Raw genomic sequence first — 26,269 nt, forward strand, 5'->3', positions numbered from 1 at the left:
GAAGACATTTCTTGAGCTATAAAGTTGTTTACGGACTTCTGGGCTCACCATTCAGCTGCACACTATATAGATCTGATCCTAATCAAATCACAATACTAAGGGTTCTGAGAACTGAATAAAACACTGCCCATGTACCAGACTGTTGACTGGTAAGTGCCCAGGCAGAACAGATCTGAATGGCACTAAAAAAGCTTTGAAAACAGAACTGACAAAGGAACCATAACCCACAGAAAGGAGGGTGCAACTTGAGGCCTTAACCTAACCAATTAGACAGATTACAAGCTAAAACAAATCTCTACATTTTCCATAGAATTTAAACAAGACCTAGAGGCTCACAAATATAATATTTAAAGGTCAATAATACAATAGTACAATCTAGAATTACATTAGGAATATCTCAACTTCACTTGGGAAAAGAAAACCAACACAACCCTAAATTGAAACAACACACATTATTTCCAAATATATGGGTCAAGCAGCTTTTCATTACAATAGGTACTACATTTCCATGTAATAACTTACCTCATATATAATATGTCATTTTCTAAGTCAAGATTTCGCTTCTTTAATTCTTCCAACTCTTTTTCTGATTCCAAAGCTCGAACTCCCATAACTTGATCAACAGTCATGCCAGTTGTTTTTAGTTTCTTCTGCAAAGTAAGTTTCTCTTTGTCAGCTCTGTGAAATTTTTTTTTTTTTTTTTTTTTTAAATAGAGAGCGAGAGGGGGAGAGAGAGAAAGAGAGAGAGAATTTTTTTTTAATATTTATTTTTTAGTTTTCAGTGGACACAACATCTTTGTTTGTATGTGGTGCTGAGGATCGAACCCGGGCCGCACGCATGCCAGGCGAGCGTGCTACCGCTTGAGCCATATCCCCAATCCCTCTGTGAAATTTAATATAGAATCATGAAAATAAACCATTTAGTATTTTGCTTATTCAATTTATTAAACTACAGCTTATCAGACCAACATATGGCAATTATACCATTCTGTATTTAATCTGAATCAACTTACTTCTAAACCATAGGAAATTTCATTTAAAACTGATAAAATAAATAAAAACTAAATCATACATAATAAATAACTTAAAATAGAAAAAGGTTCATATTACCAACTATGACAAAACAATATAATTTCTGGGTCAATAAACTGGATACATAATTAGTGTTACAATGAAATTTAAGCTCACTTGGCAAAAAGATCCTTCAAAGTATTCAGCTGTTTGGTGATGGTATAGACTTCTCTCTCCTTCTCTTTTAACTTGTTTCGAATTCCTTCTATTTTGGTTTGCCATTTTTTGCCTTCTTCCCACCGAATTAATTCTTCTCTAGCACTCTGTAAACAATGCATATGTGTTAAAAATCATAAAAATTATTTTATTTTTTAAACTCACAAATTATAATCTACCAAGAACAACAGTAAACTAATAATTCTAAGCAAATGATAATTGGTTCATTTGCTATATAATTCCTAAAGTCTTTAGACATGCCAAGCTTCACTCTAAGTAGGCTTTATTCTATTACCTGTCAATTGGGGCACAATTGACTAATGCCAACACCCTTGAGGAGACTTTAAATGCAAATTCTAATATAGGTCATCATGGCTAAAGTAAACTTCTAACAAAGATTTTTTTTTTGTTTTGTTTATTTTTTAATTAATTAATTAAAATTAGGTATATATGACAGCAGAGTGCATTTTGATTCATTGGGTACCACTGAAGCACAACTTTTTATTTCTCTGGTTGTAATAAAGATTTTTTTTTTTAAAGAGTGAGAGAGAGTGAGAGATTTGGAGAGAGAGAGAGAGTTTTTTTTTTTTTTTAATATTTACTTTTTAGTATTTGGCGGACACAACATCTTTGTCTGTATGTGGTGCTGAGGATCGAACCCGGGCCGCACGCATGCCAGGTGAGCGCGCTACCGCTTGAGCCACATCCCCAGCCCAAGAATTTTTATGTATAAATGACCAAAGCTGATCTTGTTATAACATTGCAATTGCCTAGAATCACAATGTATTCAAGTCTTCAATGCCTATTACTTCACTCCTATGCAATATTTAGTACTAATCACATGCCAGATACCATCTAGGGACTAGGAATAGAAGTAATGAATAAACCAGATGAAATTTTCATAAATCTTACAAACCATTTTATGTTGGAGGAGGTGAAGGGAGCAAACTGTATATAGTAAAACAAGAAACAAATCAAAACATATTGGATAGTAAATCAGCTGATGATAAGTGCTTACAAGAAAAGGAAGGGAACTAGTGCACTTCAGGAGCAGGCAACATAGTGGGTTATAGGTGGTATCATGGCTTGTTGTAATTTTTAAAAAGGAGCCAAAGAAAGTCCAAGCAATATAGGACAGTCCCATGTACTCAACAAATGTCCTACTGAACATTGATATAGTTAGAAATTTTGGTCACAATTGTCTGAGCTAAACATTTATCTCCATTTCATATACTAACACTAAGAAACTTTTGAATATTTTACCATATACTTAATTTTCTAGGAATACAATGGCCATTATACAAAATAAGGCTATAGACATTGCTTTGCTGAGAATTACAGTTTATCATTTTGGAAATCAAATTATAACTGGAAATGAAATCATGACAGATGAACTACCAATAGAACATATTTGTATTACTCTATATTTGTAACTTACAACTCACATTAACGATATGTAAAGGTAAAAGCACACAACTACCTCTGTTTTTTAACATAAGCATGCCAGACTACTTACATGTTGAAATATGAATAATACAGTCATATACTTATTATTTTATGTTACTTTCCTTTCATGTTTTTCCTATAAAAATTTATTTGAGATATTATAATAATATTCTTGAAATTATTTAAGTAATTAGTTTATATTAACCATGAATTCCATTTGTAATAGTGAAGGGGATATTATAAAACATTATATTTAGTATAAAAGGTCATTTTGGGCCTTAAAGTATTGAGATTCATAACTTAAATTTAAATTCCTAACTAGGATTATTTGTCTTATCAAAACAATCTTCTCTAATACTGGAGAACTATGTTCTCTAACATTCTTCTTCTAATACGGTTTAATTTTTTTACCTTATTTATTTAGTTTGACTAATAAGTATCCTTTAAAAAATGTAAAAATTTCAGTAAGTGGTTCATAGTTAATTTCTTTTTTTTGAAATACATATAAGAAATCATCTATATTCCTAGAAATGTAAATAATATTTTGGGGCATAATGTATGTAAATAAATGATTCTGAAGCAAGGAATGGAGTGCTTTGCCCTGATTAGGCAATTAAATTGTGTCTTGTATTACCCTCAAATTTAAGGAGGGAAGCAAGGCTGAGGGAATTTAATAATGAACAGGAAATAACAAAGGCAAACATCAACCCGGGTCTGTTCTAGACTGAGGAAGAAAAGCAGATAAGACAGGATAGGGAGAGAATGTTTTTCTTTCAAAATATTTCTCTATTAAAAGTCTCAGGAAAATATGGTATATTTAAAATTCTCATTCATTTAACAAATAGTGATCATCTATTAAGTAGATGCTAGAAACATAACAATGAACAAAACAAGCAAAGATACTGCTATCAAAGCTTGTAATCAAACAGGGGAAAACAAAAGAAAAACACTTATATAAGTAAACGTCTAGTATGTTCAGATAACAATAAATGTACACTAAAAGGAGTGCAAAGCATAGGAAATTTTGTTACCTTATACATGTTTGCTATATTGTTTACAGACAAAAACATGCTGAAATTTCAAAACACTCAATATGAAAGCATTTTTTTAATATAAATTAGAAATGTCCAAGTACCATGGAACCTGAAAAAATTTTCTTAATAGGTTTATGGATATATATGTTAAAATCAGGATTGTCCTCTGGGTTTTCTTCTTCTAGTTAATAATAGTATCTTATACTTGTATAGACTAGACTTGATATCTTACAAAACTTTCACATATTATTTCATTTAATTGTCAAAATTATCTTCCATGGCAATAAAGACAGTATTATTTCAGGTTAATAAACTGAATAAACTGAAACAGAGAAGTTAGGAATTTAGGCAAATGCACAAGGTTATTGGGGCTTATTGATAGGAATCAGCTTAGGAACTGGTATCCAACGCTGGACTTACTCCCAGGTAGTGAGGCAGTTAAGAGTGCAATCCAGAGGAGTTAAGACATTTTGATCTTGCAGATTTTACCAACAAAGCTTCTGACAGAAAGCATGCTGTGGCTTCACATATACAAATGCAATCATTTTCATCAAAATTACATTGACACCGATGAATTTTCATAGGAAAATACTGGAATAGTCTACTAAGTTATTTTAATTTCATTACCTACTTTCTCTTTGGTGCCATTACAGACATCTAATTTTCTTTTTATTAAAATTATCTTATAGTTATTAAATATGTTTTGGGTAAATTTTATAATACAAATTTTTCCTAACCATACCTCCTCCACAGTTTCAGGGCAAACATTACTACTAACATCAACCAATATTTCCCCAGAAAACTTCTGTTCCTTTGTTTTTTGTGGAGCTGGGAACTGAACCCAAGGCCTGCTAGACAAGCACTCTACCATTGAGCGACATTCCCAGGCATGGTATTTTCAATATACTAACAGTATATTCAATGTATTCCCATTTCTTCTTCATACCAAATTTAGTTACATGCATTTTAGACAATTTTACTTTTGGTTTGGTTATTTATATTAATAATTTTTATTAGAAAATGATTTGCTAGTTGACCTTAGAAAATATTAGAAAATATTAAGCAATTTATCTTACATGACAGAATCAATCTATGAGCAGATGGGTTATTAATTATAGCAAATACTGAATATGTTCCAAATCATTTTGTTTACCCTGAAATGTCAGTCCAGCCTACTGAAGGACAAAATAAATAAATAAATAAATAAAAATAAAAAAAGGACACACATGGATCAAAACAGAGATCTTAAAATCTTAAAATGTCCAATGTCCAGTTTTCCCCAAAGGTCAAAAGTTCCTACCTACATAAATGGTTACTTGGAGAGAAATGATAAATACAATTGAATACTTAAGGTGTAAAAGTATTTGAAGTCAGGAAGTTGACACAGAGTTGAAGTAGCAATTCCCAAGTAAGAGTAACATTAGAGGTGCCTCCTTAAACATACTGAAAATTCCTTAAGGATGGAAACTTCTTGCATTATATATATCCAATACCACTTATGATGTATCACATACCTTTTCTTTCACAGGTTTTAAATCCACCTCATCTACTCTTCTTTCTAGTTGGCTTTCTAATTTTTTAACTTTCTTTTGAAGTTCTTCAATTAAACTTTGTTTATTGTCCATCAGAGGTTTGCTCTGTAATAAATAAGATGTAACTTTACATTCTAAAAAGGCAGAGTAAAAAAATACACAATAAATATTCCAATTATAGAAATCTTCTGAAGCCATCACTACCCATAGTTTCTGAATAATACTCTTAATATGAAGACAAAATTTAAAAGAGGAAATAAACTATTACCTATTACCTATATATTACAAATCAAAAACATTAATCAAAACTAAATATAAAATTACCTGTAATCCACTGGTTAGTCTTTTAATTTGCCTTTTAAGTTCATCATTTTCTTGATCAATTCCATCTTTCTCTCTAAGTATTTTATTATAGGCTTTTTGGTGTTTTTGCAGTTCATTATTTAAAATATTCAAATTATCACTTAGTGAGTTTTCTCTGCTTTTACTTGTTTTAAGAGCTTCCTTTAATTTTAAAAGGTTTTCATTTAAATCTTCAATTTGTGACTAGAGATAAAGAAAGGTCTTAGTCATGAATCCTCACCATATATACCAATGACAAAAGCAACACAAAATAGAACCTATGCCATTAATACTTTTTATTACAAAGAAAAAGAAAAATTTTAAGTACAATACACAGTACTAAAAACCAAACTACATATATTTTTCCATGTTAATGTTAAATGAACCAAGTCTATTTGAAGCAAAAACTAATATTATATTAAAGAAAAAAGTCTAAAGCAATTAATTTTCAATACCCAGAAATGAAATTTTATCAATTAAATAAATATTTATGGCTGAATTTTAAAGAAACCAGTACCTATCAATGTACATGGAGATTTTTAAACACTATGAAGCATTAAGAGTAATATAAAACAAAATCTCTGACTTCAAGTAGTTTCTAATCTACTTTGTAAAGACAAAACATAAAAGGGCAGCTTGTAATTCCTGGAAGTATATATAAACCATTATGAAGGAATTCAGAGTTCTTAGCTGTTCTATATGGTGACAGTGACAGAAACATGAAGCCATCACTATCCACAGTTTCTGAGCAATACTCTTATAATAAGTGTAATACGGTAGCTTCTTTTGTATTTTCAAAAATATGCCTAGAACTGTGACTACAATAGAAGTCACAATTAATATCAAAATAATCTGAAAGCCAGTTTTATCATGATGTTATCTGCCCTATAATGTCTTATTTGACTAAATGTATTTCTTTTGAATAAATTATTATAGATTGAATAGTATTACTACCAATAAAAAATTATTATTATAATGTTGCTCAGGAAATAATGCCAAGAGTTAATATATGGGATGACATCTAATTTAAAAAGCATCTACACAGCAAAGGAAACAATTAGGAATGTGAAGAGAGAACCTACAGAACAGAAGAAAAATCTTTGCTAACTACTGATTGAGGATTAGTATCTAGAATATACAATGAACTAAAAAAACTTAACACCAAAAAAATCAAATAATCCAATTAATAAATAGACAAATGAATTAAACAGACATTTCTGAAAAGAAGAAATACAAATTACCAGCATATATATATATATATATATATATATATATATATATATATATAAAAATTCAACATCATTAGCAATTAGGGAAATGGAAATCAAAACTACACTAAGATCATCTCATATCAGTCAAATGGTAGTCATCAAGAATATAAACAATAAAAAATGCTAGAGAGGATGTGGAGAAAAAGGAACACTTTTACACGGTTGGCGGGACTGTAAATTAGTACAACTACTATGGAAATCAGTATAAAGTTTCCCCAAAAGACTAGGAACAGAAACAGCATGCAACCCAGTTGTACAATTCCTTGGTATTTATCCTAAAGAATTAAAGTCATTATTCTATACTGATAAATGCATATCCACAATTCACAATAGCCAAGTTATGGAACCAGCCTAGGTGTCCATCAATAGATGAATGGATAAAGAAAATATGGTATGTATACATAAAGGGAGTTTTATTTGGTCATAAAAAAGAATGAAATAATGTCATTTTCAGGAAAATTGATGGAACTTGAGAACATTACATTAAGCAAAATAAACCAAACTCAGAAAATCAAGGGTCATGTGGTTTCTGTCAAAAACAGAAGCTAGAGAGGAAAAAGGAAAAGAAAGGAGGGGGATCTCATGAAAATCAAAAGCAGATCAGCACAGTAAAGAAAAGGGAACAGGAGGGAAGGGAGGTAAAAGGAAAATACTAGAAAATTATATTGGTCAAATTATATTGTTTAATTGTGTTCATGTGTAAATATGTAGCAATGAATTGTCACCATTATGTACAACTATTATGCACCAATAAAAAAAATGAAAAATGATATTCTTGAAAAGTGTCTATATGTGTATCTATCCACTAATAATGCATTATAAATCCCCTATTTATTATTAAAATTACTATTATTAAAGTGGATTCCTTTCAATGGGAACTATCAGGAATTTGGTTATATTAATGCTTATGTTGATGTTCACCTTTAGCTCTCTTGTATGTCGATCAATAATCTGTTGAACATTGAGATTTGCTTCTTTCTGAGAAGTTACAGAAATAATACGTTCTTCAGCTGCTGCTGTCATTTCTGCCCTGAGTTCCAAAAGAGCTCGACTAAGTGCCTAAAAGTTACAACATACATACATTTTTAAAGGAAAATTGATATTTTAATTGAGCAACATGACATAAAAAGTAAACAACCTTTATTTCTTGCTATTATTTTCCTAAAATCATGTATTTAATCAAATGAAATTCACAACATACTTTTCAAATGAATTTTCATAAGTGATTTATATTTAATTCTTTCCAAATTGAGTAAAATGGTTTAAAATCTTGACAATGATATGAGAATCCAGCAAAAATCAATCAATTTATATTACAAAATATAGGCATTTTTTTCTCAATATCCAAATTTAGATATTATAAATCATTCACTGAGTGAATTATTTCCTTCATGATTTCAGTCATCTTTCCATATGAAAGTAACTAAATTTAGGTAGAAAGGATAAGTACAGGAATAGAAAAGCTTATTGAAAGCAAATTTTATGAGCTAAGAGAAAATTAGGAGCACCTCCTAAACGTTTTAGGATATCAAATCTGAGATGAATGGGGATGAAAAAAAAACTAACAAGATAACCAACCAAAGGCTTCCCATACCACCTCTGTGATTCCCTTTTTTGATCTCTCCTTCTTTTCATGATCATATATCCTTCTAAATTACCCAAATCAAATTGTTCAAAACCGCTTAATTATTTGAAACAGACTCAGCAGCATAAAATTCCAGTAGAAAAGAAGAAAAAATGTTAAGTTTTTCTTTCCTTTCCTGCAGATAATCTACAAATTACTGATTACAACATAGACAAAATGAACTACATCTACATTTAAAAACAGCACTCAGTTAAGGTTATTTAAAAACTATCTTTGAGTAAGTCTTATTTAAGTGTATTAGATAAAGCTCATTCTTTTTATTCTAACACAGATTAATGCTATCATCTTTTACCAATTTATAAGTCTTCAACTATCATTTTTTTCTATGTTTTCTATGTATTTCTAGAAAATATTAATAATATGTTATTATTTACTTTTTGCTGTTTTTCTTTCAACGCTAATTGACTCTTTAGCCGTTCTACTAGATTTTTCATTGTAGTTGTTGGAGCTCTTGAATTTGCTTCTTTTTGAGCCTCAAGTTCAGACTTTAAACTCTGCAACTCCTTTTGTGACTGGGCCAGAAGACACCTTAAATCCTCTACTTCTGCTTTCACTTTTTTCATTTCAATTGCATGGTTTTCTTGGAGCCTGACAAAAACAAAAACATGTATACAACAGATTAGCTGCTACAAGGAATATCTTAATAAAAATTTTATAAGTGTATAAAACAACTACTTTAAGTATTTCATATGGCAAATACTTAAAAGATAGTTCTACAATGATTTGAAACTGCATAACTATAAATTTATTTTAGGCTTAAAAATCTGTGTCTCAATAAATTCCTTGATATATTAAGAATCTCTAATGTACAGAATGCTGTGACACTGTATTGTCACAATAATTAATAAAAAAATTACTGTTATTTAGCAAACATTTATTGTGCTTCAATTTTGTGCTGCACACTTTAAGATGTGCAAACAAAATTTCTGTATGTACATGTGACTTTGCAATTTTCAAGTTACTTCCTTATACATAACCATTAGAATTTCATATAACCACTCCAAAAGTGAGAAAGAAATTTAGGGGTGTAGCGAGAACACAGGGTCCCTAAAGGAAAATATCCCTGTTAAACTACAGAACAAACAACTTGTGAGCCAGACAAAGGAACATAGGAGACAGAAAAGGGCCTAAACAGTGCATGAATTACTTGCAGCTATTCAGTTCCCTACTAGCTTTCTGTAGCATAACAAAACAGGAAAAAGACTTCAATAAAAAGAAACCACAAACCTTGTGAGGTTGGGGCTAACCTTTGACTGGATGTTGACTATCTGGCCTGGTCACCTAATAGACCACCAGAACTACAGACAAGTTGATCTAAACCAAAACCTAAATATCAGACCTAACCCTAACCCTAACCTTAACCCTAACCTTAATGGGAAAACATGATCCTCCTTTAATATTTCCCAGTCCCAGAAGGCAAGCCAATCCCTTTGGAGGACACATAGTCACCTAATTATGTACTCTAATCAAAACTTAATTTTAAGTCCTGGTGGTGTGTCTCCCCCTCAAGATAGCCTGTATTCTGCTTTTAGAGTCTATCTTCTTCTTCTTCTTCTTCTTCTTTTTTTTTTAATTGCTTGTTCAAAACATTTCAAAGCTCTTGACATATCATATTTCATACATTAGATTCAAGTAGGTTATGAACTCCCATTTTTACCTCAAATACAGATTGCAGAATCACATCGGTTACACATCCACATTTTTACATAATGCCATATTAGTAACTGTTGTATTCTGCTACCTTTCCTAGTCTATCTTCACCTTCCACATTGTAAAAAAGCTCTTCCTGTCTCAGATCAAAAGAACCAAAGTACTGTCGTTTTCATTGTCCAGAGGATGAAACTGACACACAAGTTACAAATGAAATTCTGGAGAATTTGGATTAGTCTTTGAGTCAGACTAAATTCAAAAGATTGCTTTCCTACTTCCTCCTAGAATGTTACTGAGCCTTCCTAAAACCTTGTTTCCTAATCTAATAATTGGGGGGCAGTAGAAACTATGTCATAAGTAGTCCTGAGTATAAAATGAGATAATATACATCAAGGTCTTAGTACAGTGCCTGGCAGAGCAAATGCATTCATCTTCATTATATCATAATTACCATTTATTTTTATAGTACACTTCTAAGACTTACCGTAATTTGATATTTTCAAATTCTTTGATTTTTAAATCAGTGATTTCTTTTTGTCTCTCTAAATCTTGTGATACTTTCTTTAGTTTCATCAAAAGTGAGGAGAGAGAGTCATCTTGTTCAGCTACTGTCTGTTCCATCTCAGCCAGACGAATAAAATGCTTATTGGTAGGAACTGGAGTAGGAGATTGTTTTATTAAATCCTATGAAACAAGAACATATTAGCCATAGGCATTTATAATTCAATGCCACCGCATATTTCACAATTTTAATTTGGTTTTTCAAATGATCAAAATATAAAATTTAGTAATTTAAATAGCAATAAAGTCTTAAAGAAGACAGGAAATAGCTTATTTTTTGTATTCCCAGTTTTAGCAAAATATCTATATGAAGTGAAGGATCAATAAATGCTGACTGAATTAATGAGGTAAGGCTCAAGGATTCCAATACTGCACAATAAACCATTCAGTCCCAAGTTTTCAATTCTGTGAATATTTCAACAAAATTGACAAAGGTGCATTAAAACAGGTTGGAAATCTATTTATATCCTTAAATATACTACATATATATTTTCATATGTATATATATATATATTTCATATATTTTCTTACATGGATGTGAAATACATATTTTCATATATGTACATGGAAATAAGAATGTATTTTTTAAGATACTCTAACCACTCACCTATTTCTTTTCTCAGAAGAACAGACCTCTAAAAACATAATTATTTCAAAGTTATCACAGTGATATATTTAATGTTCAATTTAAGTTTTTATAGGTGTTCCACATCTGGGATAATGGGACAAATGAGTTAAGAAGAAAGGTCATTTTACACATACACAATGGAATGATTAAAACAGGTAAGAATTAGCTGAATTCAAAAGGTGCAAAGCACTTAGATATAAACAGAATGAGTAGAATGAGTAGAATTTGAAAAGAAAAGACTTAAGTCAGATCTCATAGGAGGGGGCTTTGAATGCATGGCTGAGTATAAACATGATTTTGTGTGTAGTGGTAAGTTACTAAAGGATCTGGGTCTAAAAAAAGGAATTACCAGAGCCATATTTCCAAAAGATTATTTTAGAAACAAAAAAGTGAGATGACTTCTACTCTGATAAACTGAAAAGTGGCAAATTTTAAATGATAAGATCTCAAAAAATCAAAAACAAATAGAACAAAGTTCTTAGAATCTTACCCATGCTGTTTGCTTGAATTTACTTAGTGAACTATCAGCTTGTAGTTCTAATTTATGATGAAGAATATGAAGGTCTTCCTCATGCTTCTTAACAATTTCTCTTTGCTCCTAGTATACAAAAAAATCAAAACTATATTTTAAATCATGATTCAAATAAATTCACATTCCAAAGGTCTTAAAATGTTTAAAACATTGTATTTTCCTCAATCCTCTAAAATCCCTTTCAGATAGAGAATGAATAACATCTGCATATATTTATCTAAATCAGTATACAATTCCCCTAACATATGTTTATGAAGACAACCCTAGCTTTCAGTCATAATTTATGTTTCACATTAAAATAACATGTCTATCATTTTTTCAATTGTTTCTACGTTTTTTTAAATATTAGATTTTCCCCGTACAGTTCTAGTAAACCTGATTTTATTGATTATCAGTGTGACAGATTTCTTTTTAACTTACTGCCTCAATCTTTACTTATAAGCTCAATTGGTATTTCTCAAACTCATATGCATTAACCATGATAGCCATTCTTGGTTTAGTTAGTTCACAAAGAAAAAGATACACAAACTTCCAGTTTTACTGACAGCTGTATAATGCAATCATGTGAAAGCAATGTTTCCTAAATTTGAAAGAAATAAACTATCACTTTATGACAAAATAAATTTCACATTTATTATTTTAAGTGAAAAACACGATTTGAAGTAAAATAACAGGATAAAATATGACAAAATACCTCTCTGGCTTTTTCTAGAAGATGTTGATATTTCTTTAATACTTCTTCCTTTTGATTTAACCTTGCTTGCATGTTTGCAATGGTTTGATGAGCAATTTTCATTGTATAATGCGATTTTGGTTCCATGTCTTTTTTGCCTAGCTCAGACAAAAGTTTTTCTCGTTCTGCAGTGGCAGGCAGTCGGAGCCTCAATTCATTGATTACTCTGTCTCTTGACAGAATATTTTGCTCTGCTAATTGTAAAGCAGATTCTTTTTCTTTGAGCTTCTGCAGTTAAATCAAAATGAATTATTAAAGTGTATTTTTAAATACTTCATTTGAGTAGTTTCACTTTATTTTTCACATATTTATAATAGCTGACAGTATTGATTATATTGCTACATTTTTATGTGATAAGAGTTACTTGCACACATAATTTAATTTACTTATAAATTATCACGTGTTAAAAACATTATCATTAGCATTATATTCCATGTATGTATAATGTCAAAATACACTCTACATATCTAAATAAAAACAAATTAAAAAAAATAAAAAATATCTAGAGCTCGTCTATTCCTCCCATGGGGTTTATAAATGATGGTGGAATGTGATGATCATTATTATCCAAAGTACATGTATAAAAACACAAATTCATGTGAATATACTTTGCATATAACCAGAGATATGAAAAATTGTGCTCTATATGCGTAATAAGAATTGGAATGCATTCCGCTGTCATATATAAATAAATGAATAAAATAAAAAATAAATTTAAAAACTTCATCATTATGATGAAAATAAAATTTAAATAGGGCATTTTATTTAGATTCTTCACCTTAGATCTAGAAATGAATGGTGGTGTTATATTTGCAAAGAAAAATGTAAGAAATCATTCTTTTTATTTGTTATTTACCATGACTACTGGAGCACTAAAAGACTTATCTGTAAAAAAGTCAGCTGAGTATAAGACTGGATTTTAGCAGCCCAAGTCAACAATCTACAATTTATTTAAACAATGCAGAGGGCAGGAGTGGTAGCACACACCTATCATCCCAGCTACTCAGGAGGCCAAAACAGGAGGATTTTTAAGTACCAACTCAGTCTGGGAAAATTAGCAAGACTCTGTCTCAAAATATAAAAAGGGCTGCAGAAGTAGGTCAATGGTATGGCACTTGGCTAGCATCTGTGAGGCCCTGGGTTCAATTCCCAGTACAGGGAATAGGGTTGTGGAGTTGTTCTTTAGTAGAATTAAGGCAGATATTCTGTTGTAACTCAGCAGCAGTTCACATAAATGACAAATCTTATAATTGCTAAAGAAAACCTAAGTTTCCTAAATTGAGTAAAAATGTAGAATTTCATATGAAAAACTTTTAAAATATATTTATAGTTAGCATGTTTAGGTATAAATAAAAATGGAAATAATACTCAGGTTATATTATTTTCTAAATAATTTAACAAAACTGATTTTATCACCTCTTAATCAAAATTCAATACCTAACTAAATAATTTCTAGTTTACATTCACTCTTAACTCCTCCTTAAAATGAGTGAACTAAAAATTGATTCATAGGATACATAGTAAACACTACAAAATAAAACGTAAACATAAACAGGGATGAAAAGTTCATACAAGGGAAGGTAATATACTGCTCATAAAAATACAATGAAGTATTCTTTTTACTTCCTTTGATGCTCATTTTTACTGATCAGTGTGCCCAAAAGAGACAATGCCCAAAAGCAATTAAATGAAGATTTAATTCAAATTAGGTGTACTGGCAATTAAAAACATTATATGAGAATAGAAAAAAAGAAAGTGCAATTAGCAATAGATTTGTTATTTTTTGAATCATCATCATTAATGTTATTTAGAAAATTCCACATAACATACTAATCAAAATGTAAAATCTTCTAATTACCTCTTCCAGTGATTTGCAAGTTGCCTGTGTTTCTAGGATTATTCGAATATTCTCCTTAAGTTTTCTTAGAGCAATCTCAAGTTGATTTGGAAGAGGCAAACTAGGGTCTGGCATTGATCCTGTAGCTTCTTCAAACTATTAAGAAACAATATGTTTTAAAACCAGCAGTTAAAACATTGATACTAAATAATATTAATTTTCACAAATGTATAACAAAATGTAGATTAAACCTCATATTTTATGTATAAAAAGATAACATCAATTAAAATTACAACTGATTTAGAAAATATTTCTGTAGGTTAATGCTCTAGGCCATGCTTATTAGTAGCAAAAAGGATTACTCCCATTCATACCTTTTGTGCTGCATTTAGGATTTCATTTTGCTGACGGTCAAAAATATCTAGTTGACGTTCCAGCTCAACTTCTCTTTGATCCCAGGCCATCTGTCTTTCTTCATGAAACTTAACAAGAACAATATGTATCAGACACATACACAGAGACACCAGGCTTATAAAAACATTTTACATACATTTTCTTACTTAATCCTTATAACACTTTGAGGTCACTATACAAACTCAGGAGGTGTAAATTGCCTAATCCCATAGAGATAGGCTCGTGTGATGTTAGAACTTCAATCTATTATCTATCCATTCATTCATCCATGCATCTGAAACATATCTGATGGCATATACCCTGTGCCAAGCACTATTGTAGGCAGTACAAATATAGGATGAAACTTATATTCTAATGAGAGGGAAACAGCTAATTACAAGCAAGTATGCAATACATCAGAGAATGACAAACACTATGGATCTTGATGGTAGAATTTACCATTATATATCAGGTGGCTGATGAAGGTTGGCTAGTAGGTTAAGATATTTTAGGTAAGATCTTAAGACAGTGAAAATACCTAGGGCAAGAAAATTTAAACAGAGGGAACAACAAAATCTCTTAAGATATATATGTGCTTGATGAGTTCTTTCAGCCTCAAAATTGAATAATTAATTCTAGAGTAAGCTACTTTCTATCCATTAGTGAGAGCAAGCAGAAACTATGGACATCAAATAATCAATATCAAAATAAAAAGTAATTTAAACAAATAAGTCCATTTATATATTGCTCTTTTGAAGCATATAGTTAAAAGCAAATAAATAAATATAGATTTTAGAGTAACAGAAAATGAGAAACAGGTTATTTTTTAACCTATTAATAATGGGAGTTACACTCAATTAGGAGAACAACAGTCACTTATGCAATATTCTTATGTTTAAAATATTAGCAAACAAAGCAAAATGAATGCATAAAATGAAACCTTGTTCTGCTGAACAATTTCTTCCTCCAGACTGCTGATTGTATGCTCATATTCAGATATTATATTATTCAAGTATTTTATTTCTTCTTTATCTTTGACTAATTCTCGATTTAGTTTAAGCTCTTGAAGACGATGTTCTTCTATTTTCATATGCCAATTGATTACCTAAGATTTCCAAATTATATATATACATATATAAATATAAATGCTATGAAATAAATATTTCCCTGTTGATCACAATTTTAATTAAAATTAATTAACATTCTATAATAAAATAATATATAAAGTTATCCTTGGTTTAGTTACATGGAAAAGTTTATTTAGAATTCATAGACTTTTCAAAGAATATGTGGAATATTACAATAAAACATTCTTCAGATTATGTGGGAATGGATATCAATAACATTCACTTTCATTTGTACATTCTCTATTATTTGTTTACTGAATATTTATTGTAAACATGTCACTGAAACATTGAAACTAATTTCAAAAATGGAAATCCTAAATATTTCCAGCCTAGAGAATAGGGGTCAGTTGCAAAATAACAATTTTTCATTTAATTCCTTCTAAGTGAGGGTTAAGTCATTAAACAATAAATGTGTGCCTAATATTTACAAATAATTTTGAATAGATAATACTTATGAAGAGTACAAATCAACTGATAAACATTTAATAATAATTAGTATTAATTGATATATATGAACTTTCTGGTGTTTAAAATTCTTTCCTATTTTACGACCTAAGTATTTTTATTAAATGCTTGTTCTTAGAAGAGTCTCATCTTTACAAATAATAAAGGGTAAAAATTCCTAATTTATAACATCAAAATGAATTGTACTTAAAGTTTTTATTGCAAATTAAGCACTTCTTACAAGCACATATTAAAATCTTAAAATTTTTAATACTAAACTTAAAAAGTAAATGTTTACCTTTTGGGCTCCCCTGGCATCTTTTAAAGTGCTTATTAACTCTTCTAGGCCCTGTAATTTTAATTCCATCTCCAATGCTTTATTCTCCATATTTCTACGTTCTTGCTCAGAATTTTTCATTTCTTCCATTATCTTCAGTTTGTCATTTTGAAGCTGGATCATTGTTTTAGAGAACTTTTCCTGTTGCGCCAAGGGTAAAGCTCCACTAAATTGCCTGCGTAGAGACTGAATTGTTTGGCGCAGATGTTTTGCTCTGTTTCTCCCCTCCAAACGAGCATAATAGAGAGTCTGTTCTTTTTCATCCAGTTTCTGCTCTAAGCGTAAATTATAGGTTTCCATCTTCTGTAGTTTAGATGTAAGTGACTCCAACTTACCAAGAGCAGTGGCTTCACTAATTTGAAGAGAGACAAGATGTTGGTGTAACTTAGCAATTAGTGCCTTTTCATCAGATTGAGCCTAATATTAAAAAATAATAATAATACACACTTAGAGTAAGTTTCAAAATTTCTAGTGAAATTTATCATGGATTAAAATTTGAAAACAGTGTGGCATCCTACAAAAACCTAACTTTGCTTTAATACAAATAGTTATCAAAGAATTGTAAAAGGAAACGTGGAATCAAATAAACTTAAAATCCAAATCTGACTAAATAATTTCTGAATATTACTATTTATTTTAACTTCCACATGTAAATCACAAACACTGGTAGACACTAATGTAGATAATGTTATGTGTTTTAATCCTCAAAAAATATTTGTGAGAAAATGTGAAATGCTACATAAAAATACAAGAGAATACATTGCTTTTAAAGACGTCTTAACTACTACTCAGTGTCTTTGATAGGCAGCCAGTATGATGCATTTGTAGGATTTAAATGCTTTTCTGAACTATAAACGGTATTTCAAATTAAAGCATTTCTCTTTTCAAGTTCCACCAAACAAGAAAAAGAGTCTTTGGTGGGCATATCTTCTGATTGAAACTTTACTCTTACACTAATATCTAACAGTAATTTAGGAAAAAAGTAGATTCTGCATAGAAGAGGCAATAGTACACATACCTGATACTCTACCAGCTGCGTTCTGAGTGATTCTACTTCTTTTTCCCTAGACTGTTGTTGAGCATTTAAGATTTCAACTTGTCTTTTAGCAATATCAGAAATTTCTCTCAGTCTAAAAAGTGAAAAGGTATTTCAGTAACAATCAAGTACATTTTCTAAGTAAACAATAAAATTCCAAATTTCTAGACTCCTTTCTGAAAATGATATTAACTTTCACCATCTTTTCTCTATATAAAATACAAAGGCTTCAGGGATCTTCTGAACTGTTTAATAAAAGCTAATTTTATGAGATGTTAACGTATGCTATAGGAAAAAAAAAACTCTGTTCCCAACATCCCTTTTCTTTGAAGATTCATAATATGTAATATTGTCTCACATTACATGTTCTAAGAAGTTCTAATATAATTATCAGAAGTTATACCTAATATTTAGCATTTTCCAAATGTATACACCAAAAGAACCCTGATTGCACACTTTTTTTTGAAAGATATTAATTATTATAATTTGGAAAATGCATTAGAGTAAGGTAGTAAATTGGTTGATCTAATATCATTACACAGTTAAGAATATAGAAATTTTAATCTCCTAAATTCCCAGTGTAGATTAATGTGTATTTTGATTTGCTTTAACTTGTAAGTTATTGGAAAAGTTAAAGGAAACAAAATATACATTTATTACAATTACAAAAAGTAAGCCCTACTACTTCCCTTATAACTTTTGAAGTTAGGTTACATGGGCAAGACAAAATGTAAAATTTGTTTTGTGCTAGAATAATTTCAGTTAATTGTGTCAAGCCAAGTTCCCTCAAACTTATCAGAAGCTCTTACAGCCAGTGTCGAAGTTTGGATTAATACAATATGATAAAATGAAAAATCACAAAGTAATTATTTTTAAAAGTAAGGTCCTTAAGGAGAGAAGAATTAAAAAGAAAGAAAGAAAGAAAGAAAAGAGTCCTTTATAAAGAAAAGGGCTGGCAATGACTGATATTCCCAAGAGGACTATCAATACTTCAAAAATAATGGCTATAACTTTATAAACAAGCTATAAAAATATTACCTTAATAATTATTTGTGCCTGATAGGTTGACTCAACACTCCCTATACTTTTCATTGGAAGTAGTACTTAATTACAAAGGAAAGTGAGTACAAAGCATCTCTACCTGGCACACAAACGTTACTCTTAAATTTTGTTTTCTAAATTAGCTTCGGGCTATTTCCTAGTGTGAAATGAAAACATGTGATTGTATGAGTTAGCGTAATACCTTGCAGAGCGCATAGTATACAGCAGATGCCCATTGTAAATTAAATCAAAATCCGAACTTTTCATTGTATTTTTAAAGCAACCTTATGAAACAAATCTTCTATCTTCAAGAGACAGAAGAGGTACTTATATTTCCTTATTAAAGTAAAAAAGCATAAATTGAAATGCATCAAATGACCATTCTTCTTTTCACTTAAGAAAAAAATCAGTATGAGGAAGGAGTAGAGCTCACAGGATCTTGATTACAACTTCAGTGCTTTCTGCAACAATATCTCTTCCTATCTCTGAATAATGCAAATTTTGACAAGGCATTTCCTCTTCAGTGCCATTATTTAACCTCTTTAAAAATTAACCTTGTTAGTTAGTGGTACACACCTATAATCTCAGAGGCTTGACAGGCTGAGGAAGGAGGATCAAAAATTCAATGCCAGCCTCAGCAACTTAGCAAGAGTGGGCTTAATAAATAAATAAATGGATCAGGAATGTAGCTCAGTGGTAAAGCATCCCTGATTTAAATCCCCTGTATCCTTGTTAATGTTAGTCTTCCTTTTCTGTTGCAGTTCTGGGGCTTGAACCCAGGGCCCTGTGCACACTACAAAAGCACTCCACCACTGGGCTATAAACCCAGTCACTATTCTTCCTTTTCATATAAAAAGAAACCATTATCAATTTCCACTAAGAATATTTTCTCCATATTTTCTGAAAGACAAATTAGAGAAAACATATCTAATCAAATGATTAACTTGTTTGCAAGTACTTACTTTGACACTTCAACTTTTAGCTCCATTTCTTTCTTTTCTAATTCTAGAATCCGTTGCCTATCAGCATCACTTACTGCCTTGCTCACACTATCAGCTAACTCATCTCTTAGCATCTGTTCCACCTTCTGTGCATCCAAGTTGATTTTGGTAAGCTAGAAAAAAGTAACAAAAAAAAAAAATTCAGACAAATAAGTTGTTTGGTGCCTGGATGGAACCAAACCCAGAGCTTTATGCATGCTAAGTACACTTTAATGAGCTGTATCTCCAGCCGAGATACATCAGATTTGGTTGAGATTTTTATATAATTTAGTTTTCATAGTAGTGCAGTCCTATTTACTTTGTCTTAATTCAGACACAGGTAGAAAGTTTTAAGAAGAGACTGAGGATAGGAAAAAGAGGAAAGATTCAGAAATAATCGAACAATGGTTGTATTCTAATGCACCAAAGACATTTATATTAGGCAATTAAATATTTTATAATATCTGAACTTCTGATGTTGAGAAATCAGTGTATTCAGATTTTATCTCCATTACATCTCTATACATAAATCCAATTTTTTAAATAAAATATTATTAGTATAGAATTAGAGACTCAGAATAAAGATTATATATATATGCTTTGGAAAATATGTTAAGTCTCAATGTAAGCAATCACTGTAAGACAGTTGTTTAATCATAAATGCAGAATATATGCGAACCATTTACTGCCAGGCAGTTTAATGATTCTGACTACATAAAAAAATCTAAAACCTTCAATTTAAATGTAAAGTCCCTGAAAGCAAAAATTGCTGTCTATTTTTTTCTTGCTATAGGCTCAGCTCCCAAACAGGGTCTAACGTGTAATAGACAACGAATATATGTTAGATGAAGGGATGGTTATAGAAGGCAACTTCATTACTAGGTAATAACATCTCTTTATATATTAAAACTACAATATAACATTGGTAAGAAACAAGAACTTAATCAAATATGTTTCTTTTAAATAATTCAGATTTTAAAATGATTTTTTTATTTACTAATTTCATGAAACACAAGCTCTATATTCATATGCCACTTCATAGATACAAACCTCTTTACAATAATATGTCTACTAACTCTTTACTCTCTAATTGCATGATAAAAATTTTAATATCAAACCTCAGCAAATTTGGTTTCCAATTCAAAATTCCGTTCTTCCATTTGCTTTAATGAAGTCCTCATGTGTTCATACATTTTTTGACAATGTTCAGCCCGCTGCCTTTCATTTAATTCCTTCATTTCCAACATAGTGATTTTTTTTGAAATAGAAACAATGTCACTGTTGGTTATTGACTTCTTTGCCTTATCCATGTTAGATTCATTCCCTATAAGCAATAATACTCAAGTCAATCTCATATGGTTTATATTCAAATCATACCTCAGATATTTTAAATGCTATACATAAGGAAATATTATAATTCCATGGAAAGCTCATGAGCTTTTAAATAATGACAGACCTGGATCTTATTCTTAGCTCTATTACTTCCTCCATATCTGATGCCTACCCAATTCATCTCTCTGAAAAGTATGTTCTTAATCAAACAATAATAAAAAAAAAGGGGAGTGCTGATGTAACATTGTAAAGTTTAGGCACAGAAGTGTTACATATATTAAAATGAAAATATGGTAAATTCATATACTTTACAGAAAGAAGATAAACTGCATGAGAAGCAATGCAATAAAGCAACGTTTCTTTGGAACACAAGTATAATGACTTGATTTTTTAAGGCATTACAAACTGGAAAGTAAAATCTGAAGCTCTATGACTGAGATTTTACCAAATATTTTACATTCTGTTATTAGTTGTTACATGTAGATATATGGCTTGTCTGGACAACAAAGTCTCTGATTAAATGAAAAGAAATTAAAAGCCTCAATTTTCTATGATAAGATATCATGTAGAAGTGTTATTAGTTACATGGTCATTCTTTTGATCAAGGAAGAAAACTTACACTTTTGCTTTACATAACAGATATATTCCTGAAAAAAAAAATATGGTAGAATATTTTGTTTTTTAGAAAGTCAATTAGAATTAAGCATGACTAATTTTTTTTTTTTTTTTTTTAATACCAGGGTTTAAACTCAGAGGCACTTAACACTGAGCCACATCCATGGCCCTTTTTAGTCTCTTATTTTAAGACAGTGCGTCATAAGTTGCTTAGTGCTTTGCTAAACTGCTAAGGCTGGCTTTGAATTGCGATTCTCCTGCCTTAGCCTCCCTAGCCGCTGGGATTACAGGCATGCATCACCACTAAATAAGCTTTATAACAATAATGCCTCCTCCTATTTGCACAACTTCAAAATTTCAAATTTTATAACTGCATTTTCTCAAAGTAATATGCATTTTTGAACAACAAAATAAAATTGGCAAGTCTTAGTTTTGAAAATTATTTCATTAGGTCCTGTATGTATCTTTAAAATAAATGATTTTAAAATAGCTGCTACAAACTGTGATCAAGTAACTAACAATAACAGACTACCAGAAGAAGCTTCACATTAGTAAATCAGTTCAGTACGATACTGAGACCCCTTAAGGAACCTAAGCATTAGAATGAAAAAAAAAAAAAAAAAACTGCACTAAATGTAAATGTACAAAGACATAAGAAGCCAGGCATGGTGGCATACACTTGTAATTCCACCAATTTGGGAGGCTGAAGAAGGAGGATCCCAAATTCAAAGGCAGCCTCAGCAACTTAGCAAGACCCCGTGGTTAAGTGCCACTGGGTTCAGTCCCCAGTACAAAAGAAGAAAAAGAAGGTAAGATGTCCTATATTGTGCTAAAGTCCAAAAATTAAAAAAAGCTTGGAGGAGGGGCTGAAACAAATTTTGGTACAGAGGAAAGAACACAATAGACCAATAGTAAAAACTTCTCAGTGAAGAAAAAAGATTAATGAAGTGACACTTAAAGCTAAAAAGGGGGAGGAGGAAAGACACCAAGCGCCCAGCCAGACCGGAGGAGGAAGTCCGGCCCCACCCCAAGTATTAGTTTTTCAACTTGAAAAGAACATTGGCAGCTCAGCCAGAATGTGAAAAAATCATGAGCAGAACATCCCAAGATTTAAGGGGATAACATAAAGAAACCAAACCTAAGAGTGATTGGGATACAAGAGGGTATAGAGGTCCAAACCAAGGGAATGAGCCATCTATTCAATGAAATAATACTAGAAAACTTCCCAGACTTAAAGAATGAAAAAGAAATCCAAATACTAGAAGCCTACAGGACACCGAATGTAAAAAATCATAAGAGATCCACACCAAGACACATAATAATGAAGATGCCCAACATACAGAATAAGGAGAGAATCTTAAAAGCCACAAGAGAGAGGAAGCAGATTACATTTAGGGGTAAACCAATCAGGATAACTGCTGATCTTTCAACACAGACTCTGAAAGCTAGAAGATCCTGGAACAACATATTTCAAACGCTGAAAGAAAAAGGGTTCCAACCAAGAATCATGTATCCAGCGAAATAAAGCTTCAGGATTGAAGATGAAATAAATATCTTCCACGATAAGCAAAAGTTAAAAGAATTTGCAGCTAGAAAACCAGCTCTTCAAAACATCCTTGGCAAAACATTACAGGAAGTGGAAATGAAAAATAACAATGAAAACCAACAGCGGGAGGTAGTACAGTAAAGGAAAAACTAAGCATAGAGGAAAAACAAACCATGTTAAATAACATACATAACCAAATATGGCTGGAAATACAAACCATATCTCAATAGTAACCCTAAATGTTAATGGCTTAAATGCACCAATCAAAAGATATAGGCTAGTAGAATGGATTAAAAAAAAAGATCCAACAATATGCTGCCTACAGGAGACTCATCTGATAGGAAAAGACATACACAGACTGAAGGTGAAAGGTTGGGAAAAATCATATCACTCATACGAACCCCGGAAGCAAGCAGGGGTGTCCATACTTGTATCAAATAAAATAGACTTCAAGCCAAAGTTAATCAAAAGGGATAAACAAGGACATTACATACTGCTCAAGGGAACCACACACCAACAAGACTTGACGATCATTAATATATATGCCCCAAACAATGGTGCAGCTACGTTCATCAAACAAACTCTTCTCAAGTTCAAGAGTCTAATAGACCACAACACAATAATCATGGGAGATTTTAACACACCTCTCTCACCACTGGACAGATCTTCCAAACAAAAGTTGAATAAAGAAACCATAGAGCTCAATAATACAATTAATAATTTAGACTTAATTGATATATACAGAATATACCACCCAACATCAAGCGGATACACTTTCTTCTCAGCAGCACATGGATCCTTCTCAAAAATAGACCATATATTATGTCACAGGGCAAATCTTAGCAATTACAAAGGAGTTGAGATACTACCATGCATTTTATCTGATCATAATGGAATGAAATTGGAAATCAATAATAAAATGAGAAAGGAAAAATCCTACATCACATGGAGATTAAACAATATGCTACTGAATGAACAAAGGGTTACAGAAGACATCAAAGAGGAAATTAAAAAATTCTTAGAGGTAAATGAAAACTCAGACACAACATATCAAAATCTTTGGGACACTATGAAAGCAGTACTAAGAGGAAAATTCATTTCATGGAGTTCATTCCTTAAAAGAAGGAAAAGCCAACAGATAAATGACCTCATACTACACCTCGAAGCCTTAGAAAAAGAAGAACAAATCAGCAGCAAATACAGTAAGAGGCAAGAAATAATTAAAATTGGAGCTGAAATCAATGAAATCGAAACAAAAGAAACAATCGAAAAAATTGACAAAACTAAAAGTTGGTTCTTTGAAAAAATAAATAACATTGATAGACCACTAGCCACGCTAACAAAGAGAAGAAGAGAGAGAACCCAAATTACTAGCTAACGGGATGAAAAAGGCAACATCACAACAGACAATTCAGAAATACAGAAGATAATTAGAAATTATTTTGAAACCCTATACTCTAATAAAATAGAAGATACTGAAGGCATTGATAAATTCCTTGAGACATATGAACTACCCATATTGAGTCAGGAAGATATAAACAACCTAAACAGATCAATATCAAGTGAGGAAATAGAAGAAGCCATCAAAAGACTACCAACCAAGAAAAGCCCAGGACCGAACTATACTACAGAGCAACAGTAACAAAAACAGCATGGTACTGGTACCAAAACTGGCGGGTGGACCAATGGTATAGAATAGAGGACACAGAAACCAATCCACAAAATTACAACTATCTTATATTTGATAAAGGGGCTAAAAGCATGCAATGGAGGAAGGATAGCATCTTCAACAAATGGTGCTGGGAAAACTGAAAATCCATATGCAACAAAATGAAACTGAATCCCCTCCTCTCGCCATGCACAAAAGTTAACTCAAAATGGATCAAGGACCTTGACATCAAATCAGAGACTATGCGTCTGATAGAAGAAAAGGTTGGCTCCGATCTACATATTGTGGGGTTGGGCTCCAAATTCCTTAATAGGACACCCATAGCACAAGAGTTAATAACAAGAATCAACAAATGGGACTTACTTAAACTAAAAAGTTTTTTCTCAGCAAAAGAAACAATAAGAGAGGTAAACAGGGAGCCTACATCATGGGAACAAATTTTTACTCCTCACACTTCAGATAGAGCCCTAATATCCAGAGTATACAAAGAACTCAAAAAATTAGACAATAAGATAACAACCCAATCAACAAATGGGCCAAGGACCTGAACAGACACTTCTCAGAGGAGGACATACAATCAATCAACAAGTACATGAAAAAATGCTCACCATCTCTAGCAGTCAGACAAGTGCAAATCAAAACCACCCTAAGATACCATCTCACTCCAGTAAGATTGGCAGCCATTATGAAGTCAAACAACAACAAGTGCTGGCGAGGATGTGGGAAAAAGGGTACTCTTGTACATTGCTAGTGGGACTGCAAATTGGTGTGGCCAATATGGAAAGCAGTATGGAGATTCCTGGGAAAGCTGGGAATGGAACCACCATTTGACCCAGCTATTGCCCTTCTCGGACTATTCCCTGAAGACCTTAAAAGAGTGTACTACAGGGATACTGCCACATCGATGTTCACAGCAGCACAATTCACAATTGCTAGACTGTGGAACCAACCCCGATGCCCCTCAATAGATGAATGGATAAAAAAAATGTGGCATTTATACACAATGGAGTACTACGCAGCACTAAGAAATGACAAAATCATGGAATTTGCAGGGAAATGGATGGCATTAGAGCAGATTATGCTAAGTGAAGCTAGCCAATCCCTAAAAAACAAATGCCAAATGTCTTCTTTGATATAATGAGAGCAACTAAGAACAGAGCAGGGAGGAAGAGCAGGAGGAAAAGATTAACATTAAACAGAGTCATGAGGTGGGAGGGAAAGGGAGAGAAAAGGGAAATTGCATGGAAATGGAAGGAGACCCTCATTGTTATACAAAATTACATATAAGAGGTTGTGAGGGGAATGGGAAAA

At 31.5% G+C, this 26,269-nt stretch overlaps 1 protein-coding gene across 1 annotated transcript in view; it reads right to left on the minus strand.

Moving 5' to 3' along the window:
- Window positions 1-26,269, minus strand: part of Cep290 (centrosomal protein 290) — a 90,073-nt gene that overhangs the window by 23,010 nt on the left and 40,794 nt on the right. Inside the window, exons 27-42 of the mRNA XM_076854916.1 lie at window positions 20,915-21,120; window positions 19,779-19,930; window positions 17,758-17,869; window positions 16,701-17,156; window positions 15,772-15,936; window positions 14,813-14,920; window positions 14,460-14,594; window positions 12,563-12,829; window positions 11,827-11,934; window positions 10,632-10,831; window positions 8,872-9,085; window positions 7,774-7,911; window positions 5,564-5,785; window positions 5,222-5,344; window positions 1,189-1,334; window positions 523-678 (exon numbers count right to left, since the gene is read on the minus strand). Of these exons, the coding sequence (XP_076711031.1) occupies window positions 523-678; window positions 1,189-1,334; window positions 5,222-5,344; window positions 5,564-5,785; window positions 7,774-7,911; window positions 8,872-9,085; window positions 10,632-10,831; window positions 11,827-11,934; window positions 12,563-12,829; window positions 14,460-14,594; window positions 14,813-14,920; window positions 15,772-15,936; window positions 16,701-17,156; window positions 17,758-17,869; window positions 19,779-19,930; window positions 20,915-21,120 (2,908 nt within the window). The remainder of the gene's footprint in view (window positions 1-522; window positions 679-1,188; window positions 1,335-5,221; window positions 5,345-5,563; window positions 5,786-7,773; window positions 7,912-8,871; window positions 9,086-10,631; window positions 10,832-11,826; window positions 11,935-12,562; window positions 12,830-14,459; window positions 14,595-14,812; window positions 14,921-15,771; window positions 15,937-16,700; window positions 17,157-17,757; window positions 17,870-19,778; window positions 19,931-20,914; window positions 21,121-26,269) is intronic.

Source organism: Callospermophilus lateralis, chromosome 4 (assembly GCF_048772815.1).
Source record: "Callospermophilus lateralis isolate mCalLat2 chromosome 4, mCalLat2.hap1, whole genome shotgun sequence".
In the NCBI taxonomy this organism is placed as follows: domain Eukaryota; kingdom Metazoa; phylum Chordata; class Mammalia; order Rodentia; family Sciuridae; genus Callospermophilus; species Callospermophilus lateralis.